General features: G+C 39.8%; 1 protein-coding gene across 1 annotated transcript in view; it reads right to left on the bottom strand.

Annotated features, from left to right (window-relative positions):
* CADPS (Ca++-dependent secretion activator) overlaps positions 1 to 20,516 on the bottom strand; it is a 755,300-nt gene that overhangs the window by 734,433 nt on the left and 351 nt on the right. The window contains exon 2 of the mRNA XM_006862100.1: positions 20,297 to 20,516. This exon is cut by the window's right edge and continues 12 nt beyond it. Within this exon, the coding sequence (XP_006862162.1) occupies positions 20,297 to 20,516 (220 nt within the window). The remainder of the gene's footprint in view (positions 1 to 20,296) is intronic.

Here is a 20,516-nt window from a genome sequence, read left to right on the forward strand (position 1 = left end):
GTTGATGATGTATATTGAAAGCCAGAAGAACAAACAAATTCGTATTAGAAGAAGTACAGCCAGATACTACCTAGAAGTCAGGATGGTGAGACTTCCCTTGTAGTTTTGATGTATTGTCAGGAGGGACTGTTGTTGTTCTTGTTAGGTGCCATTGAGTCAGTACCAACCCATAGCGACCTTATGCACAGCAGAACGTAACACTGCCCAACACTTGTAGTGGGCCAACCTCACTACAAGATAATGCTTGAGTCCATCGATGCTGCCACTTGGCCAATTCAAGTGTTGGGGGTCTTCCTCTTTTTCTCTGACCCTCTACATTACCAAACATGATATCCTTCTCCAGCAACTGGTCCTTCCAGACAATATGTCCAAAGTATGAGAGACGAAGTTTGGCCATCTTGGCCTCTAAGGAACACTCTAGCTGCACATCTATGAAGAAAAACGTGGCATCAGGATCGGAGGAAGACTCATTAACAACCTGTAATATGCAGATGATATAACGTTGCTTGCTGAAAGTGAAGAGGACTTAAAACAGGAGGGACTAGTCCTGGAGAAAGATACCATACTTGGTAAAGTAGAGGATCAGTGCAAAAGAGGAAGGCCCATAACAAAATGGAATGACAACATGGCAGCAACAATGGGCTCAAACATAACAATTGTGAGGATGGAGTAGGACCAGCAAGTGTTTTGTTCTGTGTGTATAGGGTCACTTGAGTCAGAATCGACTCAATGACACCCAACAACAACAGTAGTTAACAATAACATTAAAAATCAGTAGTATTTCCATTGGAGCTACAGGTAATTTTCAAAGGGTCTCTGTTGTTGTTGTTATTGTTATGTGCTGTGGAGTTGGATCTGACTCATAGTGACCTTGTACAGGGTTTCCTAGGCTGTCAGTCTTTATGGGACCAGAACGCTTCATCTTTCTCCCGCGGAACAGCTGGTAGTTTTGAACTGCTGACCTTGAGATTAGCAGCCCAATTCGTAACCACTACGCTACCAGAGTTCCTGCCCACCAAATATAGTACAACTGACAAAGTCTAATCATATTAAAAGTTTGCCACTATTTGGTCCCAACCTACTTTTTCAATCTTCTTAAGTGCTCTGTTTCCTAGCTTTGTTTCTCTTCATTTTATTCCTAGGATGCCTATTCTTTTAACTCCCATGTTCAAATCTTACTTTTTCTTCGATTGTAAAGCAAACTTCCCCAGGAAGCCAGTTGTCCTTCTGATAATTAATGTGGTGTTCTGAAGCCTATAAAATAATGCAATAATCTGATGGCCCAAGAATACCTGAAATTTAGACCACAGTTGTTGTACTCTTAGGGAAGCTATACACACAGATAGCAAAGACAACTGAAAAAACAAAACCAAAGCCCCTTTATATTATTAGCATGGAAAGACTAGGATATGTAGCCTTTCTCTCCCACACGCCCAGATTCAAATCCTACCACCTCTATGAACACATCATATAGCGGTTGTTTAAATTATCATGTACAAGTATCATAAACGTATCACAAATAAGTGGTTTCAACAAACAGTAATTTATTCTCCCACAGGTTATGAGACTAGTTCAAATTCATAGTCTGGTTCTGGGAGAAGGCTTTCTCTTTCTGTCAGCTCTGGGGAAAGCCCTTGTCTCCTTTCAGCATTTGTAGACTCAGCATTCCTTGCAGATCTCCACATGTCTTGGCATCAATCTTACCCTGGGTCTAGGAGCTTCACAGAATGGAGAACCCAGGTCCAAAGGAATCATTCCACTCACTTCTTCTTTCTTGGTAGCAATGTTGTTGTTGTCACTAAGTGCCTACAAGTCAGTTCCGACTCTTAGTGACACTGTATAGGGTTATCAAGGAGCAACAGGCGAGTTTGAACTGCTGATCTTGTGATTCAAACCATCCTACAGTGCCATACCAGAACTCCTCTTGGTAGTAATGTTGTTTTTAAGTGCTGTCGAGTCCGTTCCAACTCAAAGTGATCTTGTATTGGGTTTCCGAGGAGCAGCTGGTAAGCTTGAACTGCCAACCTTGCAGTTCAAACAGGTTTGCAGTCTGGTGCATTAATCCACAGCAGCACACCAGGATTCCCTTGGTAGTAATCGGTCCCTCCGTAGTGGTTACGAATCAGGATGCGAACCGCAAGGTCAGCAGTTCGAAACTACCAGCTGTTCCGCAGGAGAAAGATGAGGCTTTCTGCTCCCGTAAAGATTTACAGCCTCGGAAACCCTGTACAGGGTCGCTATGAGTTGGAATTGACTCCACGGCACTTAATAACAATAACAACAAACACAATCTTTGCTCAGAGTCCTGGTATGGTGCTGTAAGATAATGCACTGGACTGCAAGGTCAGTTTGAACCGCAAGGTTGGAAGTTCAAACCCACCAGCCTGTGCTTGGAAACCCTATACAGGATTTCTATGAGTTGGAAGGAATCAACAGCACTTAACAACAACAACAACAATCTTTGCTCACTTCTCTTTTTTTCTCTTGTAAGTTAAAAGTATTGCAGGTCCCACCCCAGGGAAACTCCCTTTAGATTTCATCAGGACCACGATAAGATTAAGGTTGTTGCATCCCACCCTTAGTCCTCTTACTGGTTTATCACATCAGATCACAACATGGGGGATCATCACATAAATGCCACATTACATCAGTACATATCTGCTAAGCCATTGAGAATTGTCATCTGGCCAAACTGATACATACACAATCTATGACAGAGGCTGAAGAGAAGATAACACCTAAGAATGTATTCAGAGAGAAAGATAATTGTGGAGTTCCTGCTTCTCTTTTAGCATGTAAGTGACTATGAGATACATTAATAAATGTTTTCCAATAACTTTTGGAATCTGACCACTTTTTTCATAATGTTTCTACTTGGAAAGAAGTAAGGAAAAGTCAGGAGCTTGAATGTACCCTCTTCTCTCCCAGATGCCTAAATAACCTAGACTAGTTTAGAGGATGGAATCATTGTGTGGTCGGGGAAAATCCAAGTGGTTGACCATTCTTACAAATTTCCTCTTCAGGGTCTATACTTAACACCAGAAGCCAGGACCCTTTCTCTGCCTCTTGCAAGCTTGATATAAACCCAGGCTTGTGGTGGAACTTGTGTCCCCTTGGGGCCAGCTCTACCTGGATTCTTCAGGGTAGCTGGAACCCAAAGTAGTATCACAGCAACATTTTGTGAAATTACACCAGGCAAGGCCAGCTCTATGATTTTTGTTCAAGCAATATGTTTTCTACAATGTTATACAGGAGTGCTTTTCAGCCTGCTCAGAAAGTATCCAAATAACAGTCACTGAAATGGAGTATAATTGAAAGGGCAGTCACCTTGCTTCACATTTTTAAGATTCTTTTAGAAGAAAAATGAACATTCATACCCCACATATTATAACAAATACATAAAAGTACTCTAATAAATGAACACAAGAATCAACAAGTGCTCTAACGAAATGCCTTGAACTATTGATTCAGGACACTTCCGCATATGGACATTAATTTGCTCCAATTTTCTACAAATTTACCCACATCATAGATAATCTGAAGATTAACAGTACTGGAAATATCCAGGTTGAATTCGCGACCTTTTATCACAGTGTGAAGACATTTACACTTGTTCTTTCTCTTCCTTCTAGCCTTGCACACACCTTGCTTAAATTAATCTTCTGAACACACTACATGGGTCATACCACAGCTCTGCTTACATTTCTTCTGTAGTTCTCCACTGCCCATAGACTAGAGTCTTCTGACCTCTTTACCATGGCATTGGAGGCCATCCACAGTCATGAACCAGGCGGTGCTCTTTGTCTTTTTATTACCTGTTGGAAGCTTGTGCAATTGTATTTTTTCCATTCATGGATCCTCATACTTGCTTTGCATTGTCTCACCTCTGGACACTTGAAAGTATTCCTCCTTTTCCCAAAATATCTCACACCCTCATCCTTTGATCTTGACTACCAACTTGAAGCTTAATTCAAATGCCACTTCTTCCACCAAGCGTGGCCCAAAGTTATTTTATCCCTTGGGCAACAGATGTCTGGTGACTGGAGCCTTGGAACTTTCCAAGGCCCTTAAAAAAAAAAAAAGTCTTAAGACGTTAAATAAAATGTACTGTCTCCAAAATGTAAACATAAAAATAAAAATTCACCAATTCAAATTAAATGATTCTTTAAACATAAGTCAATCTCATTAATTGCTAAACTTAGTATTCCTAAAGTATCACTACATTTGGAAATAATTGGTGAGGTCACTTTTTTCAACTTGCAAGGATTCTTGTGAGTGCACTGTCATCGATGAGACATCACAGTCAATTATTAACCAAATAAGTTGTATTGACAAGTAATTTCAAAGCAAGACTGAAAAAACATTTCCAGTTTTTTACAGCAAAAAAGTAAAATGGATGTGGATGAGAAGTACATGTTAATATGTTGCTATGAAGTAGGGGGTGCGGTCTCGAAAAGTGTAACTTTGTCTTTCTGCAATGGCTCCAAGCCATTCTTCATGCAAATCTGAGACAGTTCAGGGGATGCAGCTAGGAGGCCTGCCCTGGTGTTCTTTACTTCTTTTCTGCCAGTGGGATCTCTCTGGACCTCACTTTTGCCCACTACAAAACAGGAATTTATTACATAAGGTTGTTTTCAAGCAGAAATGAGATCATCTCAAAGAACACACTACAGTTAGATAGAAAGAAAGAAAAATAAAATAAATATCTGCTCTCAAGTTGACTCTCTGACTTGTCATCTGCACAATTACCAGCACGCCCATGTCTATCATGCGGTTATTGTGCCCATCCATTTCATTGGACTACCTCACCTAACATGATGGGCCAGTCCATCCCATTGGACTACCTCACCAAACAGGATGTCCCAGTTCATCTCATTGGATTACCTCACTAAGCATGATGTGTCAGTCCATTTCATTGGACTATTTCACCAAAAAGGATGTCCTCCTCCAGCAAGTGACCCTCCCTGATGGTGTGTCCAAAGAAAGTGAGTTGGACAGTGTTCTACTGCCAGGTATAAGGTTTTAAATGACTAATTTTCAAAAGGAGCTCACTAAGCCTTTTTTCCTAGAGTGTCTAGAAGTTCAGTTGAAATCTGTCCCCCATGGGTACCATTGCAGGTATTTGAAATACTGGTGGTGTTACATCCAGCATCACAGCAACACACAGGCCACCACAATCTGACAAACTGACTAGCAAGTGTTGGGAACAAACTATAAATGTTAGGTAATACTTACTATTGTTCATTCCTCTAAATAACTAGCAACCACTATTAACTGAGCATCTATTATGTGTACACACTAACTACCTGAAGGTACTGCCAGAAATGATCTCAATAGTGTTAGAAGAAAGAAACAGATACACATTGAAATAATATGTGCAAAGTGTTCCAGTGTAGTTAATAGAATACATGGTTAAGAGTTCAGGCTGAAGTCAAACTATCGGGGTTCTAAATCAGCTCTATGACTTACTAAACATGATTGACCTTAGCTGATTTGCCTCTAGATTTCTGCATCTGTAGATGTGGGAATACTGTAAGGATCCCTGATGACTCAAGAGCTAACAGAGACTGTCTACCCAAATTGATTTTTCCTTTTCTTAAACAGAAATTGTTGTTGCTAGCTGCTGTCGAGCCGGTTCTGACTCACAGCCACTCCACGTGTGAGAGGAGAGCCGATATATACGGTTTGCAAGGCTGGAACCTTTCGGGAGCAAGTTGCAAGACATTCCTTCCAAAATATTAAAACAGCAAATAAACAAAACATATTTTCCTTCTCTTCTGAAACGCAAATTGAATATGACGATAAGTCAAAATATTGCTACAAAATCATAGAAACTTTTATAAATCAAAAATAATAAGATATAAAGCTATTGTTTCTCGACATCTCCTCCATCTAGGTCTACATACTTCTGAAGGCGGTGTTTCCATTTCTGTGCCCCATCCCTGAAGAATTCTGTGCTCTTGCTGTTAATATCCTGGAAGGGCTCAACTCGTGTTCCTTTTCAATGTCACTGAGTTATAGGAACGGAAAGAAATGGGAAGGGACAAGATCAGGCCTATACAGTGGATGTGATAAGGTTTCCCAATGAAATTCTGGTAGGACAGCCCTTGGTATCCTCAAAAAATAACTATGTGCATTGTTGAAATAGAAAAAAAAAAAAAAAAAAAATTCTTGGCACAACTTTCCAGGCCTTTTTCTCACCAGTGTAGTTTTCAATTTTCCTAATAAATCCCCGTGACCTTTAAGAAAATCCATCAAGATGACACCTTTGGAATTCCAAAAAAACAGGCCTGATACTTTCTGATAATAGTGACTGTTTTAATGCGTCAGACTGCAAAGCCGTTTGAACTGCAAGGTGGGCAGTTCAAGCTGACCAGCTGCTCCTGAAAACCCTATACAGGGTTGTTATGGGTCAGAACTGACTTGATGGCATTTCACAACTACAGTAAGGTTTCCAGAGGTCAAGAGGGTTGCCTCTGGAGGAGTTTGCATATTTTGCCTAGAGGGTCTAGTGAATTTGTTGTATGTAAAAGTGGCTTAAAACAATGCTATCTGATAATGTGTAACAAACCACAAATTGAATATGGAAGAGCACCCAAGAAATGTTTTGAACACAGAATGTTGTGACACCCTGTCTTATAGACAACAGTTGCTGTACTTGTCAGAAAAATCGCCCAAGTAGATGTTCAAGATATATTTCGATTCATTTGCTTAAACAACTCTATGCCTACCATCCACACCAAAAGGCTGTTTTTCTCCATGGGTAACAGAAGGCATAATTATTTACAAGAAGTTTCAATGTTTTCCTTTGGCTTCCTTAAGTGGCACAGTAGATTCTCTGTACCACTCTGAGTGGTTGCCAAAATTACATTGTCTTTTCTTTCTTTCTTCCCTACTGAGACAGTAATTTACTGGGCAACTGACTTAAATATTTTGAGGATTTTGAATTATAGATGTTTCTTAGGTACAAAGTAAGAAGCTCTGGCACCATAGTGGTTACAATTCGGGCTGCTAATCTCACAGTCATGAGTTCAAAACTATCAGCTGTTCTGCGGGAGAAAGATGAGGCTTTCTGCTCCCGTAAAGATTTACAGCTTTGGAAACCCTATAGAAGCTTGTTGTGAGTTGGAACCGACTCAAGGGCACAATAACAACAACATGTACAAAGTACTGCAAAGTGGCAATTGTTAAAGGAGACATTAGATGTGTTGATTTACTTATGCTCTAGGTTTTACTCATCATATTAAAGGTTTTGAAAGACTAATATGTGTTCTTTACTGTTAATATAAAGAAAGAAGACAAGCATTAATTGCAATTCACTCATTAAATTGGTACTGCTTTTCCTCCCTCTCGCCTCTTCTCCCTTTCTTGGTTGAAAAAAAACACACAGCAAAAGTTTCACCATTTTCAACAAACTCTTCAGTGATATTGTTAACATTCTTCAAGTCGTATAACTGGTTTTTCCAATTGATTCTACCACCATTAACATAAACTCTCTGCCCCCTAAACTTTGAAAACACTACAGGTCCCAGCAGAATTGGCAACTTAGCATGCACTTCCGAGACCCATAGAGATAAAAAAAAGATTACCTTCAAAATGGCTCAGAACTTTCCTATTGTACAGAAGTGACCCTGAGAAATACTATTTTACAGGGTCAGTTGGCATTTTTCTATTATAGTATGCTGAAACTACACCAATACATTATTAGTTGACTCTACATCTCTCAATTTTAAAAATGTAGCTCAAAGATTGGAACATTTGTGGGCCATATAATTCCATTTATTTTTCAAACTTCTCAATGGTTCCTTCACTTGTTCAATTAAAGGAATGACAAAGGAAAAGCTCATTTTCACTATGACTAGTAAAAAGAAGCTTGGTGTAGCACAGTAGGATAAGCACTGGACTGGTAGTCTCAGGTCAGGGGTTCAAACCCACCACTCTTGGAAACCCTATACAGGGTTGCTATGAGTCAGCACTGACTGGACAGCATGCAATAACAATAACAATGAAAACAGGAAATTCCATAGCTTAGAAAGAAAAGAAACATATATATTTATGTTTGGAAACATTGAGACTGCTAATATGTTAAACAGCCAAACTTTCACTATAATTCTGTTGACTGCCACACTCTTTTCTAGGCTTCTTCTTTTTTAAAATTGAGAAACAACTAAATCAAATAAGACTTACAAAGACCACACCTAATATGGACCCTTAGTTGTTACCTTGGCAGGTTCCGAGTTCAATATATGGTCACTTAAAAAACACTTTGGTGATTCAAGCTCAACCAGAATTCAACCATTCCAAGGAATTCCTTTTTGCTTATAGTCTTTAAAATATTTTATCTGTTATTGGTATAAATAAGCAAAGATGACAGGTGATGATAGTATATTTCTGCAGCATAAATCCTTTTGAAATCATCTGGTAATTGGTTCACCCTTCACATGTCCACAGTGAGGTTTTTTTTTTAAGTTACGTCTATAATAGAAACTGACTGCATTTAAGACCCCTTCACTTTCATAGAAATTATTTAGAAAACGAAAGTATCAATGTGAAGTCTCAACAGTTTGGGGGCTACGAGGTTTTAAAAGTGAGTAAGATGGCAAGACTTCGCGTCTCAAACTGCAGACATGTTATCAGGAGGGACCAGTTCCTGGAGGACATCATGCTTGGTAAAGTGGAGGGTCAGTGAGAAAGAGGAAGACCCTCCCATTGAGATGGACTGTCACAAATAGCAGCAGCACTGTCCTCATCAAGCATAAAAATAATTGTGAGGATGACACAGGACCAGAAGTGTTTCATTCTGTTTTGCAGAGGGTCTCTATGAGTGAGAGCTGTCTCAAAGGCACCTAACAACAGTAACAATGACAAAGATGCAGTTCCTGTCTTGGGGTTCTTAACAGTCAAGTGTGTACACAAAAGATCATTGTAAAAAAATGCACAGTATTGAAAGTGTTAGAAAGCAGAGATGTCACTTTGAGGACTAAAGTGCACCTGACCTCAGGGATGTTATTTTTCAGTGCCTCATATGCATGTGAAGAAAGCTGGACAATGAATAAGGAAGACCATAGAAGAGTCAATGCATTTGAATTTTGCTCTCAGCAAAAAAATACTGAATAACTACAGAGAGCCAGAATCACAAATCAATCTGTCTTGGAAATACAGCCATAATGCTCTTTTCAAGTGACGATGGTGAGATTTTGTCTCTTGCGCTTTGGACATGTTGTCAGGAGGGACCAGTCCCTGAAAAAGAACATCATGCTTGGTAAAGTGGAGGATCAGTGAAAGAGGAAGACCCTCATTAAAATGAACGACACAGTGGAAGCAACAATGGGCTCAAGCATAAAAACAATTGTGATGGTGGGAAACCCAACAGTTTTTTTATTTCATTGTGCATAGAGGCACTTTGAGTTAGAGCCAACTCAACATCACTCAATACCAACATCATAGGAGGTAAAGTGGAGATACACCAGGGCATTGTGGGAGCATTAAAACCAATATAACATTCCTTAAGGACACTACAATAAATCAAATAAAAGATGAACAAGGCTAAATCAAGTAAAAAAAAAATATATATATATATATATATATATATATATACATATATATATATATATTTATTTATGTAAAGGGCACTCTAGAATAAGGAAGACCATGAACAAAAACATTGCAATATGAGGATATGAGGTAGCATGTGGGTATTTGGTGGACAAAACTGCAAGAATACTATTACTGCTCTCTCTGCTGTCATTTGCTCAACTTTTATCCCATATTGTTGTTGCTAATTGTTGGTGTGTCAGTTTTGACTCATAGCAACCCTATATAGGGTTTCCAAGAAGAAGCTGGTGAGTTTAAACTGCCCACGTTGTGTTTATCCCACATGGCCACACCAGGACTCCTAAATGCATATTAAATACTGGTCAATCTTAATGCAACTGTTAAGCTTAACAGGTTTATTAAGCACTAACATGCTTTTACTTTTGTAAAACATTGTTGCTTCAATATTATTGTTTTTCCCATTTTACAGATGGAGAAATTAAGACTTACAGAGATTTCATAATGTGCCCAAGATCACACAGTCATCGGACAACAAAATCAATCAGCGATTTGAACCATGGACTTCGCTGTGTTGTTAGGTGTTAGAGTTGGCTATGACTCATAGAGATGCTGCCCACAACAGACTGAAACACTGCCCAGTCCTGTGTCCTCCTCACCAGTTGTTATGTTTTGAGCCTACTGTTGCTGACATTATGTCAATTCAGATTTATTTGTGCTTCTGGCAGTCATGGTACTTTCAGTATTCATCTCCAACACCATAACTCAAATACATCAATTTTTCTATGATCATCCTTATTCACTGTCCAGCTTTCACATGAATATATGGCTATTGAAAATACCATAGCTTGGGTCAGGAGCATCTCAGTCCTCAAAATGACACCTTAGCTCTTTAAAATTTTTAAAGACGTCTTTTTACAGCAGATCTGCCTAATACAATAGGTCATTTGATTTATTAATTGCTGCTTCTAAAGGTATTGATGGTTTATCGAAGTAAAATGAAGTCTTTGATAACTTCAACCTTTTTTCTACTTATCATGATATTAGTTGCTGGTTCAGTTACGAAGATTTTTGTTTCCTTTACATTGAAGTGCAATCCATACTGAAAGCTGTAGTCTCTGATCATCATAAGTATTTCAAGTGCTCTTATACTCATGCGAGTCTGCCTTTGCCTAATACATGGAGAACTCAGATTATGCTTAGAATTTATCACCTATTCTTGAAATATACTCTTTATACAAACATGAAAGCGTATATTTTCTGTATTCATCCTCAATGGCACTAATCATTGTCATTAATCTAAAACACCCAAGTGTCAGTTTGTCATAATTTGGTAGGTTATATATTGCAGAGATACTAGAAGCTACGGCACTGGTATTCAAATACAAACAGGGTCATCCAAGGTGGATAGGCTTCAGGAGAGCTTTGAGAATTAGACAGATTGGAAGAGGGGCATGGCGATCTGCTTCTTAAAAAAAACTGACCAGTGAAAACCTCATGAACGATAGCAGAATACTATGTAATATAATATAGGATAGCAGAATACTATGTAATATAATATAGTGCCAAAAGATAAGCCGCCTAGTTTGGAAGGCTCTCAGACTGCACAGTCGCTACAACAATGGACTCGAGCACACCAATGATGGCAAAGAATGAGCAGAACTGGGCAACGTTTTGTTTTGTTGTACATGGGGTCACTGTAAGTCAGAGTCGATTTGAGGGCAGGAAGTATGATATGCGGATGGGGGGAAGCTAATTGGAAAACAAGAATCACTATTACATCTGTTATTAGCTGAGTGACCCAAACCCTTTACAGATCCGTGGTGTCAAATCTTCCCACACACGCCCTCACAATGATTCTGACTCATGGTGATCCATGTGCACAGTAGAACTGCTCCGTAGACTTTTCAGAAGCAGATGGCCGGATCTGTCCTTCAAGGCGCCTTTGGGAGGGTCCACACCACCAACCTATCAGCCAATATTGAGTGCTTAGCCGGAAACTCTGTGCCTGGCACTAGCCATTTTAAAAATGTTAAGTGCCATCAAGCCTTTTCCGACTCATAGCAACCCTGGTTTCCATGGCTATACATTTTTGATGGAGCAGAAAGCCTCATCTTTCTTCTATGAAATAGCTGGTGGCCTTGAACTCTCAATAAGTCCAGTGCTTATTCTACAGAGTCACTGTGCTCCTAATGATGCTATAATTATACCCATCTGTCTTCTAGGTTTTCTTATGATGTCAATAATGATGAATATGATGATGATGGTAGCAATAATGAAGACAGGGTGTGCTATCACCAGTTCTTTAAGGAGCTCTGGTGGAGTGGTGGTTAAGTGTTCAACTGCTAACAAAAAGTCAATAGTTCAAACCCACCAGCTGTTCTGCAGGAGAAAGAAAGGGGGATCTGTTCCTATAAAGATTACAGCTTTCGAAACTATGGGGCAATTCTACCCTGTTCTATAAGATCACTATGTGTTTATGGCCAGTTGTCTGTATATAATTAACTACCTCAATCCTTTATAGATAAAAATAGCACAATATGGAACATATCAACTTCACAATAACAAGAGCTAAGACTTACATATCATTTGCCACATCCCAAGCATTGCTCTATGAGTTATACTATACTATCTTACTTTATTTTCATGAGAACCCATTAATAGACTGTAATGAGAAGTTAAGTAAGTTGCCCAAAATCACACAGCCAGTTAAGGGTACAGCAGAAAAGCAAATAAGGTATTCTAACTTCAGAGTCTATGCCTTTACCCACTGTCCTTCACTCCTCTATATATCAAATGTAACAACCAGTACTCAAGTGTCTTGGTTGCCTGAAATCAAGCCTTCAGTTGTCTTCCTCCCCCTTTCCTTACCTGTTAGTGACAGTAGAATCATTTTATCACATTGGTATGACCAATAAAAAAGTAACAAGGTAATTCTGAATACCTTCAAAGGTATAGCGTAGGAGTTACGAATCGGGCTGCTAATCTCATGGTCAGCAGTTCGAAACTACCAGCTGTTCCGTGGGAGAAAGATGAGGCTTTCTGCTCCCGTAAAGATTTACAGCCTCAGAAACCCTGTACCGGGTCACTATGAGTCGGGACCGACTCCACGGCACATAACAACAACAACAATTCTGCAGAAACCATAAATCTAATGCCAATAAGGATACTGTTAGAGTTGCCAGAGATTGGGAATGTAGAGCTCCAAATTCCAGACTCTGTTCTTGTCTGCATTACCTTGATATCTGCGCAGTAGCGGCAAAAAGATGCTGTTGGCAAGCACCAGATATCTGTGTACTACTATCATAGACATACATGATGTCTCCTTTGCAACAAGTATAGTTTTAGATAAAAGTGATTAACATTTCATTGTTTAACTGATGGTAGTTTTATTTTATTGCTTTTTGCAAACCCATAAAAACTCAGGCTCAGTGTTGCCACATTTTCTAATTATAAGAGAAGCCAGAAATGCATATTTTTATGTGAAATAGCCCAGTACTTTTACATTTTGGGAGCTAATTTTTAAAATTGAAAAATGCCTTATAGACACAAGAAAATATGTTTGTGAGTCAGCTTCAGCCTAAAGCCACAGTTTACAATCTCTCATGTCTTGGAGGCTTTTAAGATCCTGGTTGCTCATCTGAAAATTTAGATACTTGAACTAATTGAACTCATCATGCAGCATCTTGGACTTTTCTTTAAGCCATTGCCTTGTTTAGCAATGTTAAAACATACCAAGTACAAGTTTAAATCAATTTGTAGGTCTTGGTAACAAGTAATCTCATTGGCCAAAATAATAATTAACAATTATATCTAAAGAGTACACTACAGATTATCTGTAGTTTTCCCATTCTCCTTTGTCCTCACCCTATACAATACATGAAGAAATCGCCCGAGATAAGAGGTGTTCTGTCTACGAGCAGTGGTAACATGGAATTTCCACTCAAAGGTTTGACTGTTTCTTCATTTTACAGAGGAAATCATTTGAACTGGAACTAGCCATGTATGGCATCAAGAGCTGTCCTACACTTTTTATTCACATGCACCTGCAATTCTCCACATACCATCACCAACCCTTTTATTTTGTTTTTGCTCTTTAGCCAGTCTTGAGTTGGATTTCTGTCACTTGAAAGCAAAAGAGATTAATTTAAAATGTTTTATAAACAATGACTTCTTTCCATACTCCTGCTATCTCCTGCTCTTCTTTTAATACCAGATCATCTCTGTCTTTCCTTATGCTTTCTCAAAAGATATTCATTCTTTCAACACCTACCTGATGATTTTCCTCACTACTCATACTATATCCAGTACTCTGTATGAATGCATGTTCTCCTTCTCTTCTTCTGCCTACTTCAACACTTCTTTATTCTCAACTGATATGTATAGGTCCTATCTTCCTACCTAGAGCATAAGCTTCCTCAGTTCAGAAGACTTATCTCATAGATTTCTTTTGATCTGCCACCAAACCTAAGGGAGTGCTTGGTGCAACAAGTAACTGGTGGTTGATAGGCCATTTCCTTATTACTATGATGCTGTAGGATCCGCACTGCACCTCAAGGTCACTGGTGTAAACCTACCAGGTACTCCTCAGAAACCCTATAGTGTTTCCATGTGGCAGAATGGACCCAACAGCACTTAACAACAACAACAAAAACAGAGCCTTGAACAATCCTGATTATTTCATCTTTTAAAGACACCTGATCCCAAAGTACCCATGTGATGGCCTGTGATTTTGTATTAAATTTGCTTTTGCAGGGAAAAGATGTCTGAACCATCTGCCTTTTATCACTTGGCATAATACAGTACTTTAGGAATGAAAGATTTCATTTCCTTTGTTCTTCAGTCCAGTTTTAGGGAAGCATAAGACTATCCCAGGTGTGTAATGAGGCAAGAACTTCTCTTATTACATTTTTGGTATTCTGCATTTTCAGAATGTCTCTTCTAGTACCAGAGCATAACAGTTCCTATCCAATGCACAGAGGAAGGTTGGGGGGCAAAGGGAAAATGACAAAACGTAGATGTAAATCATTCACTTCTTCCTCTGATGAAGAGAGAAACATTTTAATTCTGTTTGAAGCAAACCTGGCTTAACAGCCACCTAAATTCTTCCAAAAGGTTAGTATGTTTTATTTTTTAAATACAAATTTTATGTCACATTGACAAAGCAAACCTTAAGAATTTTGAATAGTGGAGCCAACCCAAGGACCTCAAAGCATATCTGAATGGCTATTCACTTAAAATGAACAATATGCACATATATTCACATATCTGTATAGTTAGCTAGTATAAGATCTTAAATTTTCTGAGAGGTATGTGTGGGCTTTGGAGTCAAGACCAGGAATTCTGCGGTTCACACTGTCTCAATGGTAGCCATAATTTCTTGGTAAGATCTAGGCTGAATTATATGGAAATGAACAGCTTGAATTTATAACCTATTTGATCTGGTCAGTCATAAAATCTTGAATAGAAGTTCATACAGGTTAGATACATTTTTAGAATTGCCCTTTACCCTCATACATGTAAATACTTATGTTTACCTCCATATACACATATAACATTCACATTTCAGATGCTTGGTAATCCAAGCATTATGATTAATTCCTAGCCAATTAAAAAATTGGACATATCAGTGTATATATTACACAGAATTGTTTGCAGTGCTTGATTTTACATTCCCTCAGTTAACATCTTTAAGTAGCTAGTTCAAATGAGGTAGCCACCCCTCACCGTTACTACATAATTCAGAAACATATGGTATAGCTTTGTCATGCCAACTTCTAGGTATTCGCTCTACTATTCTGACAAAAGAAGAAGAAGAAAGAAAAAGAGCAAGGAACAGTTTTTCATACTGTCATTTACAAGCTGCTGAAATATATATTGTGGCAGTCTGGGCAATGGATTTTTTTTTTTTTTTTTTGCTCATAAATTATCACTACCATCACATTATAATTAGATTCACAGTGATGCAAGTAAATATACCTCTAAATGAAGAAATCTGTTTTAAAGATAGTCTGTGTTTAAAGTCCCTATTTTAATTGGGAAGGCTGTTGGAATTCCCACACACACTTTTAAAAAAGTAAAAGTGGAACCTAAGTAATTAACTATTAAAATTATCCAAGCAATAACACCTTTGTTCTCTGTTCTCTTCCAATTGTGACTCTGAGCTAAATACTTAATTTTTCCTTTTAGCTTGAACCACAGGAAAGCAGTCTGATGTTTAGATGTATCACCAAACAGCCCATTTTTCTTCTTCATATTCTTTGTGAGGTTAATACTTCAGGGTCCATTTTGTCAGTGTTGAGTATTTGGAAGGTAGGGTCAGTATGAGTCAGAAGTTAAAACAACAAAACAAAAGGGAGAAGGAGTCTTGGTGTGACGCTGTCGGATAATGCACTGGATTGCAAAGTCGGCTTGAACCACAAGTTTGGCAGTTCAAACTCACCAGTCACTCCTCAGAAACTCTATCCAGGGTCATTGTAAATGGGAAGTTCAAAGGTACTCAACAACAACAACAAAAGACAGAAGGGCAGGCTTCTCTGAACTCAAATGTAAATGTCCCTGAATAAGGAAACACACTTAACATGAATTCAGGATGCTATGGCACTATTTTTCTCTATGAATACTCTGGCCAGTGTCCCATAGTCAAATGATAGGATTTGGAGTCAGAATCATCTATGTTCTAGTTCCTGGTTCCTACTCGTGGCAACAATCGTGAGGTAGGCCCAGGATCAGGCAGTGTTTCATTCTGCTGTGTATAGGGTGGCTATGAGTCCGTACCGACTCAATGGCACCTAACAACAACAACAACTCTTTAATTTACTCCCTACAAAGTGCTTCAGGCAAATTACAGAAATATCTGTATTCCTCAGTTTTCTCTTCTAAAAACAGAAAGAGTGGTACATACATCACTAGGGTGATTATGAGAATTAAATATGGTCTAAGATCACTGCCTGGAGTCCTGGTGTGGCACTGTGGGTTAATGTGCTGGACTGCAAAGTCATTTGAACCACAAGGTTAGTGGTTCAAGCTCACCAGTTGTTTCTAAGAAACCCTCCACAGGGTTGCTCTCAGTCAGAACCAACTCGGTGGCGCTAAATAACACGATCATTGCTTAGGAGACACTAGATTTCTGCTAATGATGGTGGCAAATTTTGCAAATGGAGAATGATAATGGTTGAAGAACATCTGAAACATGACTAATGTCACTAACTTGTACACATAAAGAATGTTAAAAAAGTAAGCAATGTGTTACAAATTATTTACCGCATTTTGAAAAAAAGATCTAATAACAGAAAAAAGAAATCTGAACAAATTAAGGGTATAGTTAATAATAAAGTATTAATATTGGTTCATTAATATTACAGATGTACCCCAATACTCTAAGATGCTAATACTAATAACAGAAGAAACTGGGTGTGGGTACATAAAAACTACATAATCTCAATTTTTCAGTAAAACTAAAACTGTTCTAAAAAATAAAAAAAATAAAAAGATTTAAGTGAAGTACTTTGCACATAGTTGTTGTTGTTAAGTGCTGTCGAGTTGGTTTTGACTTATAGCAAACCTGTATAGGGTTTCCAAGGAGTGGCTGCTAGGTTTGAACTGTCAACCTAGTGGTTAACAGTCCAGTGCTTATCCTATAGCAACACACTTGACAAATGTTAGCCAGATTATGATACAGACTTTGGTTTCATAAAGTGCATTATTACATGCTGCACAATATGATCTCTCCTTTTCCCTGTATTCAGCGATTCTTTTTCATAGACATGTTTCTGTCTTTCTCCTTCCCTCTCTATGCCCTTTCTCTACATCATTTTTCCTCTGACATTTCTAATTCATCTCTTTCTCTACTACTAAAAACTCATTTTTGGTTTACAACAAGTTTACATTTCTCTGTGACTAATTTCAGCTTATTAATCTATTTTGTTGGTTTTCATTTTGCCACGATTACGCAAATCTTTTTGTTAACTTTCAATGGTTGCTTTTTTTTCCCCCTAGCAAAGTTTCCCAAGCTTTATGCTTGGGAAAATATACAGTTCACAAACATGCATTTATAGAAAGGAACTAAAAATTAAATCTAATAATATAATAGAGGGAATGGATATGTGTATGTGTGTAGAAAGACAGAGAGGAAGAGAGTCCTGGTGTGGCGCAATGCACTGGACTGCAAAGTCGGTTTGAACCACAAGGTCAGGAGTTCAACCTCACCAGCTGCTTCTTCAAAACCCTATACAATATATATATGTTGTTGTTAAGTGCCTTTGAGTCATTTCTGACCTTTAATGACCCTGTATAGGGTTTCTGAGGAGCAGCTGGTGAATTTGAACCATCAACCTTGCAGTCTGGTACAGTAACTCACAACACCACACCAGGATCATACACACACACACACACACACACATCTTTTTATTATAAAGGTAACTATATATCTATTTTCCCCCAGCTTTCCAGTGTAATTGTAGCTTTCCTGAGATATTAATTTAATGCTACTTTGCTGCAAAAACTAAAACCAGTTTGAGCAAATGCAAAGTGTTATCAACCTGTTCTGGAGTATCTCTGATCTTAAGGTCATCTCTAATGTTAAGATGGAGTCCTGGTGTGGCGCTGTGGGTTAATGAACTGGACTGCAAAGTCAGTTTGACCTGCATGGTTGGTGGTTCAAGCTCACCAGCCACTCCTTGGAAATCCTATACAGGGTCACTATGAGTCAGAACCGACTTGATGGCACTTTAACAACAACCTTAAGATAAAAACAGAACAAGCTTGTCCGTGAAAATCACAGCTTTGAATGAATTCAAGTAAAACACACAATCAGGTTAGAAAATCAGGGTCTCAAGATGATCTTTCTCAGGAGTCTGAAGCCTCTGTTTAGAACTGGGTCTCTGCGGGAACAGACTCCTTTCCTCATCCTAGTGTCTGGTTTAAGCATATATTGAAAGAAGAAAATTCTGGCAACTTTTGACTCATAAATGGCAAGGAGTTTCTTTTGTTCTTGTTTTTGTATTTTTGTAAGTGACAACAGTTTTCATTTAAAAAGGACAGAATGTTTTTGGCTAGTGCAGTTATTAATAGTATACATTTTGGAGATGGAATTTCCCATGCTATAAAGACAAAAATTACCATAATAATTCCAAGCTGGACGTTGAAATATCAGGTCCTACGCAACAAAGGATTCAACATTCAACCTTAAAAAGAATACCCAAAAAACTTTTAATGCTCTGAGGATAATTTTGCTCTCTGCGCTCCAAAACATAGGTTGAAAAAGCAGGGGAGCTATTTGAGGAGCATTGCCTGCTTTGTGAGGAGTCATGTGTGTAGCCCACCTGATATTTCCCAACCAGGAAATAAGTTTTATTTTTTAAATACAACAGATAACCAAGCTTGTGATAACTAAAGTAAATCATCAAGGTTGAGTAGTGTTTGTACATCGTATATGCAAAACAAACACAAATCTGTGCTAACTGGAGGTAACAGTGGATAAATATAGGAAAACCTAACAGTCTACCACAGCAACATACAATTCAGCAACCTAGAAATTCACTGTTTTAAGAAACAGGTCTCACAACCTTGGTGGGGTAACGCCGCCTTAGACCACCCTATTGGGGGCTTGGGTAGCTTTTCTGATCAGCTCAAGTGCTGCAGATTGATTTAAAAGATGCCAAACAGAATGCTAACTTTCTTCACTAACTCACACAGCTAAGTGGGTATCAGACCCCTTCTCTTCTGGACCATTGCCACAGACCCTCTGCCTGCAATAACCCAGTAACCACCCGTCTCCTTTCTCTACTGAAGAACAGACGGTAGAAATTGGTACTTTTTTACTTTTTTCAAATCAAAGGCAATCCAAGCCTCCTCAGTCTTGACCCAGCCTCACGCAAAAAGCTATTGATGTTTATAATTGAGAGGGTTTTTTGGTTGTTGTTTTTTTTGCAATTGCACTTTATCAAACAAGAAGCAGCCGGGTTTGGAGGCCCTAGACAAACCAGAAGGTGGCGGAGGCGAAGTCACCTTGGGAAGAGGAGGGAGGGTCAAAGGAAGGCAGGTGGAGGGGCTGACCTATGTGGAAGGATCAGAGGGCGTACCCCACTCTGATTTCGGGGTGGAAGAGGAATCGGAAAATACTTAGACCTAAAGGGAGCAACCCTCCAGGACCCCTCGTCTGGGGATCAGCTGACCTGAGTGATGTGGGGGGAGGGAACGCTTTCTACTGTGCCAAGGGAAGCTACGCCTTTCAGGCTTGCTCTCTTCCGCCTGCCCCTGCAAATGCTCTCTGTCTAGAAGAGCAGAGTGCGACTCCGCAACGCTCTTCTCTCGGCTCACCGAGCGCCCCCGCCCACCGAGCGCACGCCCAGGAGGGCGGGCCCCAAGCTGAGGGCTACCGCCCGCCGCGGGAGAGCGCTGAGAGCTCGGCGAGCGAGTGAGGCCTGTCTGGGTGCCGGGGATAGCAAGTCACTCCCCGAACCTCCCGGGCCACAAGGCGGGACCTGCCGGTGGTGTTTCGCGGCACACTGGGGAAAAGGAGGCCCGGTCGCGCGGCTTGGGCTCCAGGCCCCTCGTCACTCCCCGCCTGCTTCTGGCGCGCTCTGGACTAGGCTGAGCTGGGCCGGGCCGCGCTGAGGGTCTCTGTGCCCCTTCTACAGGGTGTGGTCTCCTCCTTGCCAGTTGCGCCCACAGGTCCCATTGTTCGCCCAGCCCGCCTGGTGACGACCCGGCACTGCTCCCTGGGCCTCCCAAGCGCACCTACCTTCTGCTGCCGGCGAGCCATGTCGGTGGGCTGCTTGGCGTTGAAGGGGTAGGCTATGCACCGCATGACGAACACATAGAGCTGCAGCTTCTTTTTCCTCTCCTCTTCCTCCTTCTGCAGTCGCTCCAACTCCTCTTTCTCCTTCTCGCTCACCACCGACGGGCTGGGGCTGGAGGGCCGGCCGCCACCGGTGCGGATGCTAGGCTGCAGCCCCCCGGCC

The sequence above is a fragment of the Chrysochloris asiatica genome, unplaced genomic scaffold, assembly GCF_000296735.1.
Source record: "Chrysochloris asiatica unplaced genomic scaffold, ChrAsi1.0 scaffold00046, whole genome shotgun sequence".
NCBI classification, from domain to species: Eukaryota; Metazoa; Chordata; class Mammalia; order Afrosoricida; family Chrysochloridae; genus Chrysochloris; species Chrysochloris asiatica.